This window comes from Aquarana catesbeiana, linkage group LG01 (genome assembly GCF_042186555.1).
Source record: "Aquarana catesbeiana isolate 2022-GZ linkage group LG01, ASM4218655v1, whole genome shotgun sequence".
Classification (NCBI taxonomy): domain Eukaryota; kingdom Metazoa; phylum Chordata; class Amphibia; order Anura; family Ranidae; genus Aquarana; species Aquarana catesbeiana.
This window is the reverse complement of record NC_133324.1, coordinates 472082973-472104992: the sequence shown is the minus strand read 5'-3', so window position 1 is coordinate 472104992 and position 22020 is coordinate 472082973. Positions and strand designations below refer to the sequence as shown.

Genomic DNA, 22020 nt, shown 5'->3' with positions numbered 1-22020 from the left:
AACCTCCAGCGCCACAGCCGCACCTGGCCTGGGTCTTTCTCCTCCTACTTCGCTGCTGAGCCTGTCACTATTAACAACCAGGGGGCATGGCTGCACACTGTCCTCTCCTCTCCAGCTGCCACCTGGGATGGGTGTACTGTTTACCTGAGCCCGCCCTGCCCTGGCCCAGAGCTGGTGTGGTAACGGGCGTGGGGGCATGTCGGCTTGCGATGAGGGGGTGTCCGCCAGGAGCTGAGATGTGATAGGTGAGGGATGGGGGGGGTTGCCATGGTGTCTCCCTGCCGGCGCCCTGTGCTGTTCTGATAACTGGGGGGGGGGGATTGGTTTTTGCTACTGTACACCAGGGACATGCAGTCACCTGCCATGAACATAAAAAAAAAAATTATAATTTCAAACTTCAGTAATTTGGCCAGTAAGCCACCTGCTTGAGTACAGTTTTTGAAAAAAAAGTAAATTGGGGGGGAAAAAATTATTGGGGGTTGGCGGGGGGGTTACACCGTGTTTTACCGCACCAGGTGACACCAGCCCTATTGACGCCACTGCTGTCCAGGCTCGGTAAAAGATCCCGACCATATGACTCAGCTCCTCAGTGATCTGCTGAGAGCCTGAGCGAGCCCCTAAAGTCCCCTCCACAGCCCAGTGCTCCAGTGAGTGCTGGAGGGGAGGGTAGAGAGCCACTGACAGTTATGGCTCTCTGCTCAGAATGGAGGGGGAGAACTGAGCAATTGGCGGTGTTTGTTTCTCACTGCAGAGAGGGCAGGGGACAGATTCAGCATTTGAAATTAAATAACTTTTTAGAAGCAGTTTCTTGATCCTTCTATACTGATCGTGCTCCCTCAATTTCAGGTATGACCAGCGTTTCCTCAATTGCTCCTTGGATCGTCGTACCCCAAAATTCCTGCGCAGACTTCTCCATACTTTAGACATGATCTTGGCCTTTCTCACCTTTTGGTTTAGGTAAGGTCCATACTTCCCATCATAGTCGGCCCTCTTCAAAATGTCCACCATCTCCACCATCTCTACAAAGGCCATATTTGATGCCTTAAATCTCCTGTGGGATTGTGACGTTTCTGGCTACGGGCTTTCCTCCTCGTTACTGCTATTACGCACCTGCTGTGTCTCCGCCATGTTCCTCTCCCACTGCGACGAAGAAGGAATGGGGAATATTCTAGAAAAAGTCAGGGGCAGGCAACGCGGGCGGAATTTCACGCATGCGCAGTGTATATAAAGCTAACATGCATGTGTCGTACCTACGTTCTGTGTGCGGAGGAAGGAGGACCAGAAGCGACGAACGTTCTAACGAAGGTAACATTTTAACTTGGGACATCAGTGGCCTATACTGATTAGAGATTGAGGCCTATATTGGGATAAGATTAGGAGAGTTTAGCCTGATATTAGAGTTTTTGTTTTGTGTTTTGTCTTGCAGCAAATATGAAACAATTCAAAGACCCTGAATTCATGGGCCAGTTCATAGACAGATACAGGGATATGAGAAATTTGTGGGAGGTTAAAAACCCTTTATATCAAAATAAACCAGCTAGGAAGGCATCACTGGAGAAACTGCTGCAATTTGTGAAGACGCAGGTCCCCGACGGAGACATTAAGTTTGTGGATCAGAAAATTAGTAGCTTGAGAAGCACGTATAGGAAGGAGCTTAATAAGGTCCAGGCTTCCATGAAATCAGGAGCAGCAGCAAAAGATGTGTATGTACCCAGTCTGTGGTACTACCACAGGATGTGGTTTCTGGAAGACCAGATTGAAGCCAGGGAATCACTTTCTTTACTTTCATCTACCCTTCCCTCAAGCTGAGGCTTCCGAGGACCAACCTGGGCCTTCCATCCTGGAAGAATTTGAGGAGCCCAGCTGGAGCCAGGTATAGTATTTGTTAACATATTTATTGTCTGAAAATTATTGTTGTTAACTAGATGTTATTATTGATAACAAATGAATGATTTAACAAAAAGTGTTTTACATATCAATAGACAGTAGGGGCCAAAAATGATTGTGACATGAATGAAAAATGCTGGGCTCAGAATGATAGTCTTTTTTTATTTATTAACATTCAATTTGCAACAGTCATGAGCTGAAAATTATGTGTGATTGATGAACCAAAAACTAAAACTATGGCCCTTTTTCATACAGAGGAAGACCTCAGCCAGGACGAGGCTCTGGAACTGGGCAGACAGGAGGAGGCGGGTAAGTGTCAGCCAGGAGGTGGGGGTAAGTGTCAGCCAGGAGGTGGCCAGGCCCAGTAGCCTCACCCAATCCCAGGTGCCTCCCCTCTGCCTTACAACAAAAAGGGCCAGGAAGGGGAGTAACATGGAGGAGGCAACACTGGGCCTCATTAAGGAGGCTAATGCGGCCCTGAAAACACCCCCCCCCCCCCCCCCGATGCTGAAGAGGCCTATGGCTGCTATGTAGCTGCAAAATTGCAGCAAATAGAGGAGGGCCAATGCCTCATCTGTGAGAAGATTATTTTTCAGGCCCTTCATAAGGGGTTGAGGGGCCAAATGACTGATAACATGCACTTATGTGCGCTCGACCATCCTCCTCCTGCCACAAGCCCACCTCCAGAGCCACAGCCTCCAAGGAAGGCTGCAGGGAAGGCTGCAGGGAAGCATGGAGTGAAGGCTGCAGGGAAGACATGAAAGTGATGGCCTGGGTTCAGTCTGGTCTGACAGAAGGCGCAGGTTGTTGTAGTACCACAGCCTGGGGACATATATGTCATCTGCTGCTGTTCCTGATCTCTGGGAGTCCTGACACAGATTGTGCTCCCTATTATATGGACTTCTCAGGCTACCAATTTTTTTTTACAAACAGTTGATGTGTGCCCTGGGGTACAAAGGCTTTGCAAATTCAAGCAGTTTCTCCAGCGTTACCTTCCTCTTTATTTTGTTATGAGCCAGAATAAATGGAGATTTTTTATATGAAAATACTTGCCTATATGTTTTTCTTCAAATAGGACAGTTTGTTTGTGAGTAGGCAGGTACATTTCAAAAATACAATGTCAAATTAACAAGGGACACCAACCAACCTCCTTGAGCTTTAAAAATACAAGATAATAATATTGTTGTGGTAACCTGACACAAAAAAAAAATGATGGAGATCACTAGAAAACAATTTAAAAATAATCAAAAAAACAGGATATCTTGATTTAAAAAAAAGATGACTATAAAAAATAATTCTAAACATTATTATGGAGATCTGGCTTTAAAAACAAAAAAAGATTATTCAGGAGATCACGAGAAATAATAAAGAAATCAGTTTGTCAGAACTCTGTGTGAATATCAGCAGCAAAACAAATTCATTATTCTAGCATTATAAAGAACAAAAGAATACGCTGCATTAAAAGATCCAATAATTTGCAGCGTGACAAATGTGCTATCTCCATTACGAACGCTAGTTTTACCAGACCGAGCGCTTCCGTCTCGTACTTGATTCTGAGCATGCGTGTTTTTTTGCGCGTCGGAATTGCATACAGACGAACGGCATTTCTGATAGAAACTTTTTCCGTCGGAAAAATAGAGAACCTGCTCTCAATCTTTTGCTGGCGGAAATGCCGCCAGCAAAAGTCCAATGGAGCATACACACGGTCGCAATTTCCGACCAAAAGCTCACATCGGACTTTTGCTGGCGGAATTTCCGATCGTGTGTGCGCGGCATTGGTTCTCTGCTAAAAAATGTTAATCACTATTGTACAGTACAGTACTGTATTTACCTGTATTGTAATTGTACTGTCCCCCTTTATATTGTAAAGCACTGCATAAACTGTTGACGCTATAAAAATCCTGTATAATAATAATAGTAAATGTACCACCCTGCAGTTTCATAAAGTTATGGGAAAACATACAAAATGCATATTGTACTTACACGGTGATTCCCAAACCTTTTAGAAATATCAGAGCTTGTCCGTGTTTTATTGGAACAACAAATGCATACACAAAAGCCATGCCAAACATGCTCTGAACTGTGTGTAGTATCAAGTAACCTGAAATATAAGATGGCAATTTAATCAATCTAAAGAACAGAACACCATGGAATTTTTCTATAGTTTGCACAAAAAGCTTACCCCATAAAATATACGCTAACTGCCAGCCAGTGTATCTTGCTATAGCAGCCTGCAACATGACAAAATCAGGAACAGTCATTTTTATCATCAGAATATACTTGAATTTTGGTATATAGTTGGTTATAATGTATTATGTATGTAATTGTATTGCTAACCAATACCAGAAAAGCAGGGACGTGCGGTGAGGTTAGTGGCTGATGAGGCACTGGCTAGTATTAGAGTCAGATACACACAGGTTACATACGCCGTGATCGTTAGAGCAAGAGCAATAATTCCAGCACTAGACCTCCTCTGTAACACTAAACATGTAATCTGTAAAAGATTTTATAGCTTCGCCTATGAAGATTTTTAAGTACTGAAGCTTGGCACCATTCCACAAGTCTGCACAATTTTAAATGTGACATGTTAGGTATGTATTTACTCGGCGTAACATCATCCCTCGCATTATGCAAAAAAAAATAAAAAATCGGGCTAACTTTAGTGTTTTTTTTTTTTATATTCATGAAAGTTTAAAGAAAAATTGCTACGCAAATACCGTGTAACATAAAAAGTTGCAGCGACCACCATTTTATTCCCTAGGGTGTCTGCTAAAACAATATATATAATGTTTGGGGGTTTTGAGTAATTTTCTAGCAAAAAAATTTGGATTATTACATGTAGGAGAGAAGTGCCAGAGTTGGCCTGGGTGGCAAGGGGTTAATTACCATAAGTAAGTAATATACAAATAATTATTATATATTGTTTTTAAGGTAATTTACTATATTTTCAAAAACTGTACTCAAGCAGATGGCTTAGTGGAGAAATTACTGAAGTTTGAAGTTTCAACTCAAACCAGTAATTTCACAGTAAATAGATAAATAATAAACTATTATCTTATAACATATATAGCATAATAATATATGATTTAGCTTGAGAGCCGGTTCACACTGAGGCAGCACGACTTGCAGCGCGACTGCCTCATGCGACCTGCACACAACAGCAGAGGCGACTTGCAAAACGACTTCTATATAGAAGTCAATGCAAGTCGCCTCAAGTCACCCCCAAAGTAGTACAGGAACCTTTTTCTAAGTCAGAGCGACTTGCGTCACTCCTATTAGGACGGTTCCATTGTACAGAACGGAGTCACCTAACAAGTCATCCCAGTGTGAACTGCCTCTGATTATAACAGTACCTTTTCAGCAGCAGCAGATTCTCATTCTCCCTCTTAACTGTGTGAGAAAAACATGGGATTATGAGTAAATGTTATACCAATAAACCTATGTATTTCCTTCTAGTTAAGAGGGCTGGGCTGGAAGGGAGCATTTTAGACACATGCCCCTTCTATGACACTGTAGCATTTTTATTGGACAGCTGGGGCTAATGGTACTTTACCATTGGTCCAAGACTCCAAGCTGTCCATTGAGCTCAGTGCCTCTTCAAAGAAGTGAGGAGAGGCCAGTGGCGGCTGGTGCTCAAAATTTTTTTTGGGGGGGGGGGCGCAAAAAAATTTTGAAAAAAAATCATCACTTGCAGCCACTGTGCCATCAAAGGCAGCCACTGTGCCATCAAACGCTGCCACTGTGCCATCAAACGCTGCCATTGTGCCCTCAAATGCTGCCTCTGTGTCATCAATTGCAGCCACTGTGCCATCAAACGCTGCCACTGTGCCAACAAACGCTGCAACTGTGCCCTCAAACGCTGCCACTGTGCCATCAATTGCAGCCACTGTGCCAAATGCTGCCACTGTGCCCATTAAACTCTGCCACTGTGCCATCAAATGCTGCCACTGTGCCCATCATATGCTGCCAGTGTGCCCATCAAATGCTGCCAGTGTGCCCATCATATGCTGCCAGTGTGCCCATCCAATGCTGCCAGTGGGCCCATTAAATGCTGCCAGTGTGCCCTTGAATGCCCCCAGTGTGACCCCCGCCCGCTTGCCATCTGCCCAGCACTTACCCTGTCTTGGTGGGACAGCGGGTGACGGCAACGAGCGGGGTCCTTCATGCGTCTCTTGCCGTCCTCCTCTCCCGTCCTCTCCTCCTGATAGGCGTAAAATAGCGGCGCCAGTCGTTTCAGCCAATCAGGTGACAGGTAACAGACCAAGGACCTGATTGGCGGAGAGGCAGTTTAGTGTTAGGAAAGCGAATATTCATTCGCTTTTATAACACAGCTGAGTGACCTGCGAGCGCCCAGCATGGCGCTCGGAGGTCACCTTTTTTGATGCCTATTAGAGCCTATGGCTCTAATCAGGTGCTCCAAAAACACCCCCTGGCGGCCATAGATAGATTCATGCAATGCACGAATCTATCTATTGGTGATAGAGGGGGTGGCAGGAGAGAGAGGGCGGCGCCTGTGCGCCCTTAATGCACGGGCCGCCACTGGGAGAGGCACTGTGAGCTCAACCTCTGTCTGCTGCAAACAGAGTGTGCCAGCTTGTGTTTAAACTGGCCGCTCTGTATGTAGCTTCTGACAGGCTGCGCAAAAAGCCCTGTATCTCCAGAACTATAGGTCGTAGGAGCCCCAAATTTACCAGTGGTGGGGTAGGACTTAGGCTACCTACCCCCCAAATTTGCGGTCTCTGTGACCTCAGGTTGCCGAGTTACGACCCTCGAAGTCTAATGAGAACCTTTAAGGCCACAGACCGCTGACATCCTTTAATATGTAGTGGGCTGTGAGACATAGTGGGTGCAAAGGTGGTAGTCATTGGGCGCAAGACACTTCTTGGATGCAAAAGAGGTTTTATTTCTTTTAACAGTCCTTTAATATTTTGCAAGGGAAAGAGGGTTAGGGCCAGGACACCCTTAAGTAGTTGCAATTTCAATAGGCAGACTCCAAGACTTCAATAGGAGGACAGCCGTACAAGATAAGGCCCCAGCAAGGTGCCAATTCTGTATGTGCAGGTTTGCTATCCCCTATGGCTGCAGTACTTAACAGTTCCTAATTCAAACGTAACAGTTTTCTCAGCTTCACTACAACTTAGTTCTTCAGCCCCTTGAGCTCCTGGTCCCTCTGATTCACTAACTCTGAATCCCGTGAGCTCCTCAAGGCTTTTGCAGTGGTATCTCCCTCAAGCGCCACCCACACTTCCCTGCTGGGTCCCTAGCTTGGCACTTCGGATACCTTTCAAGCTTCACCCCTGCTGACTGGCTCTGTCTCTGACTTGACACACAAGGCTGCTCTGCAAGCATCAACTCCGCTGGTTGGGTCCCTGACTTGATCACCGCCTAAAGTTTCCCGATTCTCCACCGTTCGGTGGGAATACTGCTCTGGTACTTGCTTCAGTTACTCACTGTGGTCCCTAGTAAAAGTGGTTGGTCCCTTAGTGGCGACAGCTTCCATTCTACCTCCGACCACGACAGGTTCTCCGGTCGGCAGAACAGTCAATTTTGGTTGGACTGCAAGCCGCAATCCGAACCCTGCGCTGTCCTCTTACTCCTCTAACTCACACAGCCTGGCAGCCAGATGCCCCCCGGGATAGGCCCAATCTCCGACCTAGCAGCCCGGGGCAGACGACACATGTCCACTCAGTCCGGGTGGCACACAACACAGATCATCTGACTCCACCCGAATATATAAGCTCTGCAGGCAGGCCAAGGGATTCAAGAGAACCCTGTCCATTGGCTGAGATACCCCATATACCCATAACCTGACCTTGAGTTGTCCTTCTCATATCTAGTACCACCAAGTTCCCGGCCACCTAGTGGTAGAAGGGAAAAGTACAACAAGGCCAAACTTAGGGAGAAATCAATGGATCTTTAACAATTTAACTATGGTAGCTACCTCTGACAAGGAATTTGTTTAGGAGCTCCCTGACTAAACCCCAGGGCACTACATCAATGTTCATGGCAGGTGAGGCTCTGCCTCACCTGCCTCCCCTGACTGCACGTCCCTGCAATAAAGGTGCAATGGCTAAAAAGGAATTCTAGACAACAAACAAAACCAATACATGTGCTACTAATGGTAACTAGCAACTAACATAACTGTGCTAAATTTGGAAACTTCACTCAATTATTGTAAAGTATTATGTATACCCATATACATTTAGGCTCGGTTCATATAGTGCAAACTTTATGCGACTTTTGATGTAACGTGCATATTCTATGAAGCCAAATGTCACTGAAATCACACCAAAGTTGCACAGGAACCTTTTTCAAAAAATCACAGTACAGAGTTGCATTGATGTGAGCTGACCCCATTGAACATACTGTGATTTCCCTTGTCATGTGAACCTGTGCGACTCAAGCCGCATCAGAAATTGCACCGCTGTGAACTGAGCCTTAGGGAAAGACTAAAACTCCTGTCAGTTTATTTTTTGCTGTCTTTGTACCATTGGGAAATTTCCCTACACTTCCTGTCCCAGAGATACAACAGCATTTTAGAGGAAACTCAAAATGGGAAGAAATCACCAGAATTTTCCCTGGAACAGGTGTCCTCTGTTCTGGGGACTTTTTTTTTAAATTTGGGATATCACCTTACTTTCTGTTTCGGTGACAATGGTCACGGGTACGAATATAGTGGTGAATCATCCCAGTGGGGTCATCGAGAGCATTAAATACTTGACAGAGGGTCTAACCTTTACCCACTTAATCCAAAATTAGATTATTTATTTAAGAGGTACACTTTAATCTGTGCCTTCTGTAATCCGCTTCAGCAAGAATCCAGAGAGTACCCCACAGGTTCACTAGATTTTTTTAGATCACTAGACAAAAGCGACAGCAGTGGAATGGTGCATTAGAATAATGTAACATAAAAAATCTAAGTTCTGAGCAACTAAACTTTGCTCACTATATGCATCTCAATGTTTCCACTTTGACTGGAGTAAATCTTTAAAGAAATAATAAATCCTCAGTTTTTTAAAGCATTTTCATCAGCTGATCATGTACTCAGTATGCAGCTTCTTTATCTTTTAATCCTTGCCTAAGTTCCTGTTTAAGCTGGTTCCTTGACTGCTGCCCCAGCTTTCCTGTTTTAGGGTGGCTTCTTTCTCTTACAGTGTCCTATGGAGCCACACTTGCATGTGGGAGTTGTGTCTCCCTACACTATGTGTATCAATAGAAACACATAGCCCCATAGCCTAGGACGGGAAGGAACCCCCTTGCTTCTCCCTCCTCCTCTCTTCTCCAAGCTGATAGACTCACTGGAGACTGCACTGTCTGATGTTTACTGTGAAGACCAAAAGTTCAGGGAAGCTGAATTTAGTGAGCAGGAGCCAGCAGCATTGAAAGTTTAAACTGCAAGTACTGGGGTTAGAATTTTAACTGAGGAATGTTTATTTTATTGAGCTTAATGTGTTAAAGTGGTTGTAAAGGTTAAAGGTTTTTTACCTTCATGCAATCTATGCATGAAGGTAAAAAAACCTTCTGTGTGCAGCAGCCCCCCTAATACTTACCTGAGCCCGATCTCGATCCAGGGATGTGATCCCAGGTCTCTTCCTCCTCATTGGCTGAAACAGCAGGGAACTATCAATCATAGCCAGTGAGCGAATGAGGAGAGAGCAGGGCTGGGCTGAGCCACGCTCCATGTGTGAATGGACACACAGAGCAGTGGCTCAGGAGTGAGCCTACTCAGGTGCTCCAGTAGCAAGCTGCTTGCTATTGGGGCACTCGGCAGGAGAAAGGGGCCAAGAGCACCGGAAGAAAAGGATTGGGGCTGCTCTGTGCAAAAAGCTTTGCACAGAGCAGGTAAGTATGACATGTTTATTTATTTATTTTTTTAAACTGCTTTTAATATCACTTTAAACTAAAAGCGGAGTGTTTAATACTTCTTTAGGCTAGCAATGCACAGGAATGTCTATCTATCATTCAATTTTTATTAATTGTTACTTGACACAAACATCCACTGTGCTGCTCATGTCAGGCTCCCTTTAGAAACTGATGTAAGAGGTTGTATTTGGTTATCTCAGTTCAGTCAGCAAAGAGCAATAATGATAAAGTCCTAAAACCATTTTTAGCCCGCATTCACACCTGAGCAGAGCATTTTGCTGGGGTTTTCAAATTGTTTTTTTTCCCGTCTTTTTTTCAGGCATTTTACAAGTGTTTTACAGGTGTTTTTTCACATGCATCAAACTTCAAGTAGTTTATTTCCTGGACTGTGCAAGAAGAGGCATGCAGTTCTAAAGGAGGAGAGAAATTCTTCAGGTACAAAAAGTCATGCGGAAATGTGCTTGTCACCTGTTTACAGGTGCTCTCATTGAAGCCTGAAAGACAAAAGATGTCTGAATACACTTGTAGGTAGCCTCCTCACATACAGTTAACTGTGACAGGACAGTCTTGCTGGCTGAGAGGAGAAGTGGGACTACAATTGTATCATGCTTACTTTCTCATGCAGAAATGTCATATTATATTCAGAATGTGTTTGTGTTTTCCTGCTGTTTTGTGAAATCCTGTTGAGGCTGTAACTGTTCTCTAACTTGTCTCCAGCAGCCATCTTGGAGAAGCCTCATATTCTGATTGATACAAGTTCTCTCGAGATTTTGTCCACCATTTTCTGTTAGCTTCCATATAAAAGAGGGCCCAACCACCATTTTGAGAGACGTGTGTGGAATGAGTGAGCGAAAGGTATACTTCCTGTGAGGGAAAGCTAGGCCTTACTCGGGGAGAGTGTTCCAGCCCGTAGGGACAGGACAGGGATCCTCAGGAGTCCTGCCTATCAGCACTGCTGCTGTGCTTGTGATAGAAGATCATCTAAGACAGTGTATTTTCCTGTTAAATCATCTCTGCTACATCTGTGGAACTTGCCTATGGACACCAGCCTATGGCAAGTAATCAAAATGTGCCTTGTATATCACTGATGTGCCTGAAGAGAGGAATAATAACTACAGTGCTAGTTTACTGAGCTGCATTCTGTATCTTTGGTGAATGGACTGTGAATCTATGCCTTATATGCTAACAATTACTCCACTTTTGTAAATATAATTTTCTACTGTTGCTTATCTGGCAATTAAAGTTACTTCATTTATAATACCACGCAGTTTATTTCCCTCTATAATACAGCCACGCTAATTCCCCTGCTTACAACTTGGCGTAGTCGGCAGGGTGTCAGAACCTTCATCCACGGCGGTGGGAGTGGCTATATGTTTAACCATGGCACCTTATGGAGCAGCTCTGGCACTAATACCTAAAGTTACTGGCACAAATATCTCCCTGGCAGACTGGGTGCAGAGATTGGACAGCTCAGCCCGCTTGTTCCAAATACCCACTGAGCACATTGCAGATTTGGCTATTAATGCACTAGAAGGTGTGCTTGTGATAGAAGATCATCTAAGACAGTGCATTTTCCTGTTAAATCATCTCTGCTGCATCTGCGGAACCTGCTTATGGACACCAGCCTGTGGCAAGTAATCAAAATGTGCCTTGTATATCACTGATGTGCCTGAAGAGAGGAATAATAACTACAGTGCCACTTTACTGAGCTGAATTCTGTATCTTTGGTGAATGAACTGTGAATCTGTTCCTTATATGCTAAGAAGAGAACTGTTTACTCCACTTTTGTAAATATAATTTTCCACTGTTGCTTATCTGGCAATTAAAGTTACTTCATTTACAATACCTGAGCAGAGCATTTTTTTTTTTCTTCTTTGGTTCCTTCAGGCTATTAAGTAGGGGGAGGGGTGATTGCTCACAGGTGCCTGCAGTCTATATAACTGTGTGTAGGACTCATCCAGAGCCTGCTCATTGGGAGATTGCTGGAACTTATACCAAGTGGAACTTTTCTAAGTGGTGAGTTAAAACCAGAGTTTAAAACAGGAGATTATAACAGGGGTCATAGTACCTGTGTAGTGTGAGTACATGAGTGTTGTCTGAGTAGTGTGTGTGGATCGTTAGTACTTGTGTATTGTGTATTGTATACTTGAGTATTGCGAGTGTACATAGGTCTGCGACTGTTCTGCGATTGCACGTAGGTCTGTGAGTACCTGTGTATTGTCTTGTTGTGTACCTGTGTATTGTCTTGTTGTGTACCTGTGTATTGTCTTGAGTATTAGTGCCAGGAAGCTAGCTGTTAGGTAATTTGGACAGGGTAAAATCCCCAAATCCTCACTAAATTTAATAGGTACGATGCCCGGCGGGTGTGGAGAGGCGACTCTTTGTACATCTTGCCGCATGTATGCGTTCCTTGATCATCAGATCGAGGGCGAATACTGCTGTGCAAAATGTAAGCACATTGTTTCCCTGGAAGCCCAGGTTCTGAATCTGGGGAAGCAACTGTCAGCACTGAGAAGTCCCTCCATACTAAATGAGAGCCAGGAACGTACACGGCAGGTGCCGGCAGGGGCCAGCACAGAGGCGGGTGGAGACAAAGAGGTGCTGGCACTAGCAAAGAGTAGATGGGTGACAGTCAGGAGGGGTAGAGGGGGAAAAGCCAGGGAGGCCGATCCAGGACTGGAGCATCCCAATAAGTACGCTACTTTGAGTGTCATTGGTGAAACCAGTCAGGGACCAGCACTGCTGGAGATGAGGGACTCTCCTAGCTGCCGGGGGAAGAACTCCTCCAGTGAGAGTGGGGGGGCAGCAAAGGGAAAGGAAAGACAGATTCTGGTGGTAGGGGACTCAATTCTTAGAAGGACAGAGAGGGCAATCTGTAACCAAGACCTGAAGCGCCGAACAGTATGTTGTCTACCGGGCGCTCGGGTTCGGCACATCACGGATCTTGTGGACAGATTACTGGGAGGGGCTGGGGAAGACCCGGCTGTCATGGTGCACGTTGGCACCAATGACAAAGTCAGAGGCAGATGGAGTGTCCTAAAGAACGATTTTAGGGACTTAGGAGCTAAATTGAGGAAAAGGACCTCCAAGGTAGTATTCTCAGGAATACTACCGGTACATCGAGCCACACCAGAAAGGAAGAGGGAGATTAGGGAAGTAAACAAGTGGCTGAAGAGCTGGTGTAGTAAGGAGGGGTTTGGGTTCCTGGAGGACTGGGCCGACTTCTCAGTTGGTAACCGGTACTATAGAAGGGACGGACTGCACCTAAATGAGGAGGGTGCAGATCTGCTGGGAAGGAAGATGGCCAAAAAGTTAGAGGGGTTTTTAAACTAGGCGATGGGGGGGAGGGTCCAGAGGCAGAGATAGCCAGCGCGGAAGATATTCCAGAGGCTAGTATTGGGGGCATTAGTGGTAGGTTAACCAAAGCACAAAAACACAAGGTGAGTATAGTAGCAAGTCCTAGTTGCAATCTCGAAACACCCAATACGAGGACAATATGCGACCGGTCTAAACTATGTGGCATGTTCACCAATGCCAGGAGCATGGCGGACAAGATGGGTGAACTAGAGATACTGTTGTACGAGGAGGATTTGGATTTTGTGGGAATTTCAGAGACCTGGTTCAACAGCTCTCATGATTGGCTGGCAAACATTCAAGGGTATACCCTATACCGCAAGGATAGAGAGGGTAAAAAAGGGGGAGGGGTATGCCTATATATCAAGAATAATGTACAAGTGAATGTGAGAGATGACATCACTGAGGGAGCTAGAGAGGAGGTGGAATCCTTATGGGTAGAGCTCCAAAGGGATAAAGCTAAGGGGAAAATAATACTGGGAGTATGCTATAGGCCCCCAAACCTGAGGGAGGAAGTGGAGACGGATCTCCTATCACAAATTGGATTAGCAGCAAGAATGGGAAGTGTTATCATAATGGGGGATTTTAATTATCCAGACATAGACTGGGCGGAGGGAACCGCACATTCATTTAAGGCTCGCCAGTTCCTTAATGTCTTGCAGGACAATTTTATGGGTCAGATGGTAGACACACCAACTAGAAATAAAACATTACTGGATCTACTGATTACCAACAATACAGACCTGATCACGGATGTGGAAATGCGGGGCAATTTAGGTAACAGTGATCACAGGTCAATTAGTTTCAGTATAAATCACACAAATAGGAAACATAAAGGGAATACAAAGACACTGAATTTCAAAAGAGCCAACTTCCCTAAACTACAAACCTTGCTAAAAGGCATAAACTGGGATAAAATATTAGAAACAAAGAATACGGAGGAGAGATGGGTTTGCTTTAAGAGCATATTAAATAAGGGCATTAGCCAATGTATCCCATTGGGTAATAAATTTAAAAGAGCGAACAAAAGTCCTGGATGGCTTAACTCCAATGTAAAAATGCATATAAAAGCAAAGGAGAAGGCCTTCAAAAAATACAAGGTTGAGGGATCATCCTCAGCATTCAGACTTTATAAAGAATGCAATAAGAAATGTAAGCGTGCAATTAGGACAGCTAAGATAGAACATGAAAGACACATAGCGGAGGAGAGCAAAAAAAATCCCAAGAAATTCTTTAACCACTTGACGACCGCCTCACGCCGATGTACGTCGGCAAAGTGGCACGGACAGGCAAAATCACGTACAGGGTACGTGATTTGCCTTCCGCGGGTGGGGGGTCCGATCGGACCCCCCCCCGGTGCCCGAGGCGGTCGTCTTTTGTCCAGCGGCGATCGGTGATGAGGGGGAGACCATCCGTTCGTGGCCCCCCCCTCGCGATCGCCGCCGGCCAATGAAAACACTCCTTTGCTGCTGTATGCTAAACAGCAGCAAAGGAAGTGATGTCATCTCCCCTCGGGTCGGTATTTTCCGTTCCGGCCCGAGGAGAGAAGACATCTATGTGAGTGCACCAACACACACACACACAGTAGAACATGCCAGGCACACAAAACACCCCGATCCCCCCCCCGATCGCCCCCCGATCCCCCCCCAATCACCCCCCCCCCCCCCTGTCACAAACTGACACCAGCAGTTTTTTTTGTTTTTTTTTTTTTTTTTTTCTGATTACTGCATAGTGTCAGTTTGTGACAGTTACAGTGTTGGGACAGTGAGTATTACCCCCCTTTAGGTCTAGGATACCCCCCTAACCCCCCCTAATAAAGTTTTAACCCCTTGATCACCCCCTGTCACCAGTGTCACTAAGCGATCATTTTTCTGATCGCTGTATTAGTGTCGCTGGTGACGCTAGTTAGTGAGGTAAATATTTAGGTTCGCCGTCAGCGTTTTATAGCGTCAGGGACCCCCATATACTACCTAATAAATGTTTTAACCCCTTGATTGCCCCCTAGTTAACCCTTTCACCACTGATCACCGTATAACCGTTACGGATGACGCTGGTTAGTTCGTTTATTTTTTATAGTGTCAGGGCACCCGCCGTTTATTACCAAATAAAGGTTTAGCCCCCTGATCGCCCGGCGGTGATATGCGTCGCCCCAGGCAGCGTCAGATTAGCGCCAGTACCGCTAACACCCACGCATGCAGCATACGCCTCCCTTAGTGGTATAGTATCTGATCGGATCAATATCTGATCCGATCAGATCTATACTAGCGTCCCCAGCAGTTTAGGGTTCCCAAAAACGCAGTGTTAGCGGGATCAGCCCAGATACCTGCTAGCACCTGCGTTTTGTGCCTCCGCCCAGCCCACCCAAGTGCAGTATCGATCGATCACTGTCACTTACAAAACACTAAACGCATAACTGCAGCGTTCGCAGAGTCAGGCCTGATCCCTGCGATCGCTAACAGTTTTTTTGGTAGCATTTTGGTGAACTGGCAAGCACCAGCCCCAGGCGTCAGGTTAGCGCCAGTACCGCTAACACCCACGCACGCACCGTACACCTCCCTTAGTGGTATAGTATCTGAACGGATCAATATCTGATCCGATCAGATCTATACTAGCGTCCCCAGCAGTTTAGGGTTCCCAAAAACGCAGTGTTAGCGGAATCAGCCCAGATACCTGCTAGCACCTGCGTTTTGCCCCTCCGCCCGGCCCAGCCCAGCCCACCCAAGTGCAGTATCGATCGATCACTGACACTTACAAAACACTAAACGCATAACTGCAGCGTTCGCAGAGTCAGGCCTGATCCCTGCGATCGCTAACAGTTTTTTTTGTAGCGTTTTGGTGAACTGGCAAGCACCAGCCCCAGGCAGCGTCAGGTTAGCGCCAGTACCACTAACACCCACGCACGCAGCATACGCCTCCCTTAGTGGTATAGTATCTGAACGGATCAATATCTGATCCGATCAGATCTATACTAGCGTCACCAGCAGTTTAGGGTTCCCAAAAACGCAGTGTTAGCGGGATCAGCCCAGATACCTGCTAGCACCTGCGTTTTGCCCCTCCGCCCGGCCCGGCCCAGCCCACCCAAGTGCAGTATCGATCGATCACTGACACTTACAAAACACTAAACGCATAACTGCAGCGTTCGCAGAGTCAGGCCTGATCCCTGCGATCGCTAACGTTTTTTGGTAGCGTTTTGGTGAACTGGCAAGTGCCAGCGGCCTAGTACACCCCGGTCGTAGTCAAACCAGCACTGCAGTAACACTTGGTGACGTGGCGAGTCCCATAAGTGCAGTTCAAGCTGGTGAGGTGGCAAGCACAAGTAGTGTCCCGCTGCCACCAAGAAGACAAACACAGGCCCGTCGTGCCCATAATGCCCTTCCTGCTGCATTCGCCAATCCTAATTGGGAACCCACCGCTTCTGCAGCGCCCGTACTTCCCCCATTCACATCCCCAACCAAATGCAGTCGGCTGCATGAGAGGCATTTTTATGTCCTCCCGAGTACCCCTACCCAACGAACCCCCCCCAAAAAGATGTTGTGTCTGCAGCAAGCGCGGATATAGGCGTGACACCCGCTATTATTGTCCCTCCTGTCCTGACAATCCTGGTCTTTGCATTGGTGAATGTTTTGAACGCTACCATTCACTAGTTGAGTATTAGCGTAGGGTACAGCATTGCACAGACTAGGCACACTTTCACAGGGTCTCCCAAGATGCCATCGCATTTTGAGAGACCCGAACCTGGAACCGGTTACAGTTATAAAAGTTAGTTACAAAAAAAGTGTAAAAAAAAAAAAAAATATGAAATAAAAAAAAATAGTTGTTGTTTTATTGTTCTCTCTCTCTCTATTCTCTCTCTCTATTGTTCTGCTCTTTTTTACTGTATTCTATTCTGCAATGTTTTATTGTTATTGTTATTGTTATTATGTTTTATCATGTTTGTTTTTCAGGTATGTAATTATTTATACTTTACTGTTTACTGTGCTTTATTGTTAACCATTGTTAACCATTTTTTTGTCTTCAGGTACGCCATTCACGACTTTGAGTGGTTATACCAGAATGATGCCTGCAGGTTTAGGTATCATCTTGGTATCATTCTTTTCAGCCAGCGGTCGGCTTTCATGTAAAAGCAATCCTAGCGGCTAATTAGCCTCTAGACTGCTTTTACAAGCCGTGGGAGGGAATGCCCCCCCCCCCCACCGTCTTCCGTGTTTTTCTCTGGCTCTCCTGTCTCAACAGGGAACCTGAGAATGCAGCCGGTGATTCAGCCAGCTGACCATAGAGCTGATCAGAGACCAGAGTGGCTCCAAACATCTCTATGGCCTAAGAAACCGGAAGCTACGAGTATTTCATGACTTAGATTTCGCCAGATGTAAATAGCGCCATTGGGAAATTGGGGAAGCATTTTATCACACCGATCTTGGTGTGGTCAGATGCTTTGAGGGCAGAGGAGAGATCTAGGGTCTAATAGACCACAATTTTTTCAAAAAAGAGTACCTGTCACTACCTATTGCTATCATAGGGGATATTTACATTCCCCGAGATAACAATAAAAATGATTAAAAAAAAAAATATGAAAGGAACAGTTTAAAAGTAAGATTAAAAAAGCAAAAAAATAATAAAGAAAAAAAAAACAAAAAAAAAAAACACCCCTGTCGCCCCCTGCTCTCGCGCTAAGGCGAACGCAAGCGGCGGTCTGTCGTCAAACATAAACAGCAATTGCACCATGCATGTGAGGTATCACCGCGAAGGCCAGATCGAGTGCAGTAATTTTTCCAGTAGACCTCCTCTGTAAATCTAAAGTGGTAACCTGTAAAGGCTTTTGAAGGCTTTTAAACATGTATTTATTTTGTTGCCACTGCACGTTTGTGCGCAATTTTAAAGCATGTCATGTTTGGTATCCATGTACTCGGCCTAAGATCATCTTTTTTATTTCATCAAACATTTGGGCAATATAGCGTGTTTTAGTGCATTAAAATTAAAAAAAGTGTGTTTTTTCCCCAAAAAATGTGTTTGAAAAATCGCTGCGCAATTACTGTGTGAAAAAAAAAAATGAAACACCCACCATTTTAATCTGTAGGGCATTTGCTTTAAAAAAATATATAATGTTTGGGGGTTCAAAGTAATTTTTTTGCAAAAAAAAAAAACTTTTTCATGTAAACAATAAGTGTCAGAAAGGGCTTTGTCTTCAAGTGGTTAGAAGAGTGGGTGATGTGTGACATAAGCTTCTAAATGTTGTGCATAAAATGCCAGGACAGTTCAAAACCCCCCCAAATGACCCCATTTTGGAAAGTAGACACCCCAAGCTATTTGCTGAGAGGCATGTCGAGTCCATGGAATATTTTATATTGCGACACAAGTTGCGGGAAAGAGACAAATTTTTTTTTTTTTTTTTTTTTTTTTGCACAAAGTTGTCACTAAATGATATATTGCTCAAACATGCCATGGAAATATGTGAAATTACACCCCAAAATACATTCTGCTGCTTCTCCTGAGTACGGGGATACCACATGTGTGAGACTTTTTGGGAGCCTAGCTGCGTACGGGACCCCGAAAACCAAGCACCGCCTTCAGGCTTTCTAAGGGCGTGAATTTTTGATTTCACTCTTCACTGCCTATCACAGTTTCGGAGGCCATGGAATGCCCAGGTGGCACAAAACCCCCCCAAATGACCCCATTTTGGAAAGTAGACACCCCAAGCTATTTGCTGACAGGTATAGTGAGTATTTTGCAGACCTCACTTTTTGTCACAAAGTTTTGAAAATTGAAAAAAGAAAAAAAAAAAATGTTTTTTCTTGTCTTTCTTCATTTTCAAAAACAAATGAGAGCTGCAAAATACTCACCATGCCTTTCAGCAAATAGCTTGGGGTGTCTACTTTCCAAAATGGGGTCATTTGGGGGGGTTTTGTGCCACCTGGGCATTCCATGGCCTCCGAAACTGTGATAGGCAGTAAAGAGTGAAATCAAAAATTTTCACCCTTAGAAATCCTGAAGGCAGTGATTGGTTTTCGGGGTCCAGTACGCGGCTAGGCTCCCAAAAAGTCCCACACATGTGGTATCCCCATACTCAGGAGAAGCAGCTAAATGTATTTTGGGGTGCAATTCCACATATGCCCATGGCCTGTGTGAGCAATATATCATTTAGTGACAACTTTATGAAAAAAAAAAAAAAAAAAAAAAAAAAGTGTCACTTTCCCGCAACTTGTGTCAAAATATAAAATATTCCATGGACTCAATATGCCTCTCAGCAAATAGCTTGGGGTGTCTACTTTCCAAAATGGGGTCATTTTGGGGGGTTTTGTGCCACCTGGGCATTCCATGGCCTCCGAAACTGTGATAGGCAGTGAAGAGTGAAAGCAAAAATTTACACCCTTAGAAATCCTGAAGGCGGTGATTGGTTTTCGGGGCCCCGTACGCGGCTAGGCTCCCAAAAAGTCCCACACATGTGGTATCCCCATACTCAGGAGAAGCAGCTAAATGTATTTTGGGGTGCAATTCCACATAGGCCCATGGCCTGTGTGAGCAATATATCATTTAGTGACGACTTTTTGTAAATATTTTTTTTTTTTTTTTTTTTTGTCATTTTTCAATCACTTGGGACAAAAAAAATAAATATTCAATGGGTTCAACATGCCTCTCAGCAATTTCCTTGGGGTGTCTACTTTCCAAAATGGGGTCATTTGGGGGGGTTTTGTACTGCCCTGCCATTTTAGCACCTCAAGAAATGAGATAGGCAGTCATAAACTAAAAGCTGTGTAAATTCCAGAAAATGTACCCTAGTTTGTAGACGCTATAACTTTTGCGCAAACCAATAAATATACGCTTATTGACATTTTTTTTACCAAAGACATGTGGCCGAATACATTTTGGCCTAAATGTATGACTAAAATTTAGTTTATTGGATTTTTTTTATAACAAAAAGTAGAAAATATCATTTTTTTTCAAAATTTTCGGTCTTTTTCCGTTTATAGCGCAAAAAATAAAAACCGCAGAGGTGATCAAATACCATCAAAAGAAAGCTCTATTTGTGGGAAGAAAAGGACGCAAATTTCGTTTGGGTACAGCATTGCATGACCGCGCAATTAGCAGTTAAAGCGACGCAGTGCCAAATTGGAAAAAGACCTCTGGTCCTTAGGCAGCATAATGGTCCGGGGCTCAAGTGGTTAAGTATGTAAACAGTAAAAAAGGGAGGACAGACCATATTGGCCCCATAAAGAATGAGGAAGGACATCTGGTTACAAAGGATGGGGAGATGGCGAAGGTATTGAATTTATTCTTCTCCTCAGTCTTCACGAGTGAATCGGGGGGCTTCAGTAACCAAAACTGCAGTGTTTATCCTCATGACACAACACAGGAAGCACCTACATGGTTAACAGAGGACGGAATTAAAATTAGACTTGAGAAACTTAACATTAATAAATCACCGGGACCAGATGGCTTGCATCCGAGGGTACTTAGGGAACTCAGTCAAGTGATTGCCAGACCGTTGTTCCTAATTTTTACAGATAGTCTACTGACTGGAATGGTACCAGCTGATTGGAGAAAAGCCAATGTAGCACCTATATTTAAAAAGGGCCCAAAATACATCCCTGGGAATTACAGACCAGTTAGCCTAACATCGATAGTATGTAAACTCTTGGAGGGGATGATAAGGGACTATATACAGGATTTTAGTAATACGTACGATATCATTAGCAGTAATCAGCATAGATTCATGAAGAATCGTTCTTGCCAAACCAATCTATTAACCTTCTATGAGGAGGTGAGTTGCCATCTAGATAAAGGAAGGCCTGTAGACGTGGTGTATCTGGATTTTGCAAAAGCATTTGACACAGTTCCCCATAAACGTTTACTGTACAAAATAAGGTCTGTTGGCATGGACCATAGGGTGAGTACATGGATTGAAAACTGGCTACAAGGGCGAGTTCAGAGGGTGGTGATAAATGGGGAGTACTCAGAATGGTCAGGGGTGGGTAGTGGGGTGCCCCAGGGTTCTGTGCTGGGACCAATCCTATTTAATTTGTTCATAAACGATCTGGAGGATGGGATAAACAGTTCAATCTCTGTATTTGCAGACGATACTAAGCTAAGCAGGGCAATAACTTCTCCGCAGGACGTGGAAACCTTGCAAAAAGACCTGAACAAATTAATGGGGTGGGCGACTACATGGCAAATGAGGTTCAATGTAGAAAAATGTAAAATAATGCATTTGGGTGGCAAAAATATGAATGCATTCTATACGCTGGGGGGAGAACCTCTGGGGGAATCTAGGATGGAAAAGGACCTGGGGGTCCTAGTGGATGATAGGCTCAGCAATGGCAGGCAATGCCAAGCTGCTGCTAACAAAGCAAACAGAATATTGGCATGCATTAAAAGGGGGATCAACTCCAGAGATAAAACGATAATTCTCCTGCTCTACAAGACTCTGGTCCGGCCGCACCTAGAGTATGCGGTCCAGTTCTGGGCACCAGTCCTCAGGAAGGATGTACTGGAAATGGAGCGAGTTCAAAGAAGGGCAACAAAGCTAATAAAGGGTCTGGAGGATCTTAGTTATGAGGAAAGGTTGCGAGCACTGAACTTATTCTCTCTGGAGAGGAGACGCTTGAGAGGGGATATGATTTCAATTTACAAATACCGGACTGGTGACCCCTCAATAGGGATAAAACTTTTTCGCAGAAGAGAGTTTACCAAGACTCGTGGCCACTCATTAAAATTAGAAGAAAAGAGGTTTAATCTTAAACTACGTAGAGGGTTCTTTACTGTAAGAGCGGCAAGGATGTGGAATTCCCTTCCACAGGCGGTGGTCTCAGCGGGGAGCATTGATAGCTTCAAGAAACTATTAGATAAGCACCTGAATGACCACAACATACAGGGATATACAATGCAATACTGACACATAATCACACACATAGGTTGGACTTG

At 44.7% G+C, this 22020-nt stretch overlaps 1 protein-coding gene across 1 annotated transcript in view; it reads right to left on the bottom strand.

Annotated features, from left to right (window-relative positions):
• The window catches only part of LOC141101990 (stimulated by retinoic acid gene 6 protein-like), a 132056-nt gene that overhangs the window by 50269 nt on the left and 59767 nt on the right, over window positions 1-22020 (bottom strand). Inside the window, exons 13-14 of the mRNA XM_073591235.1 lie at window positions 4070-4118; window positions 3871-3988 (exon numbers count right to left, since the gene is read on the bottom strand). Of these exons, the coding sequence (XP_073447336.1) occupies window positions 3871-3988; window positions 4070-4118 (167 nt within the window). The remainder of the gene's footprint in view (window positions 1-3870; window positions 3989-4069; window positions 4119-22020) is intronic.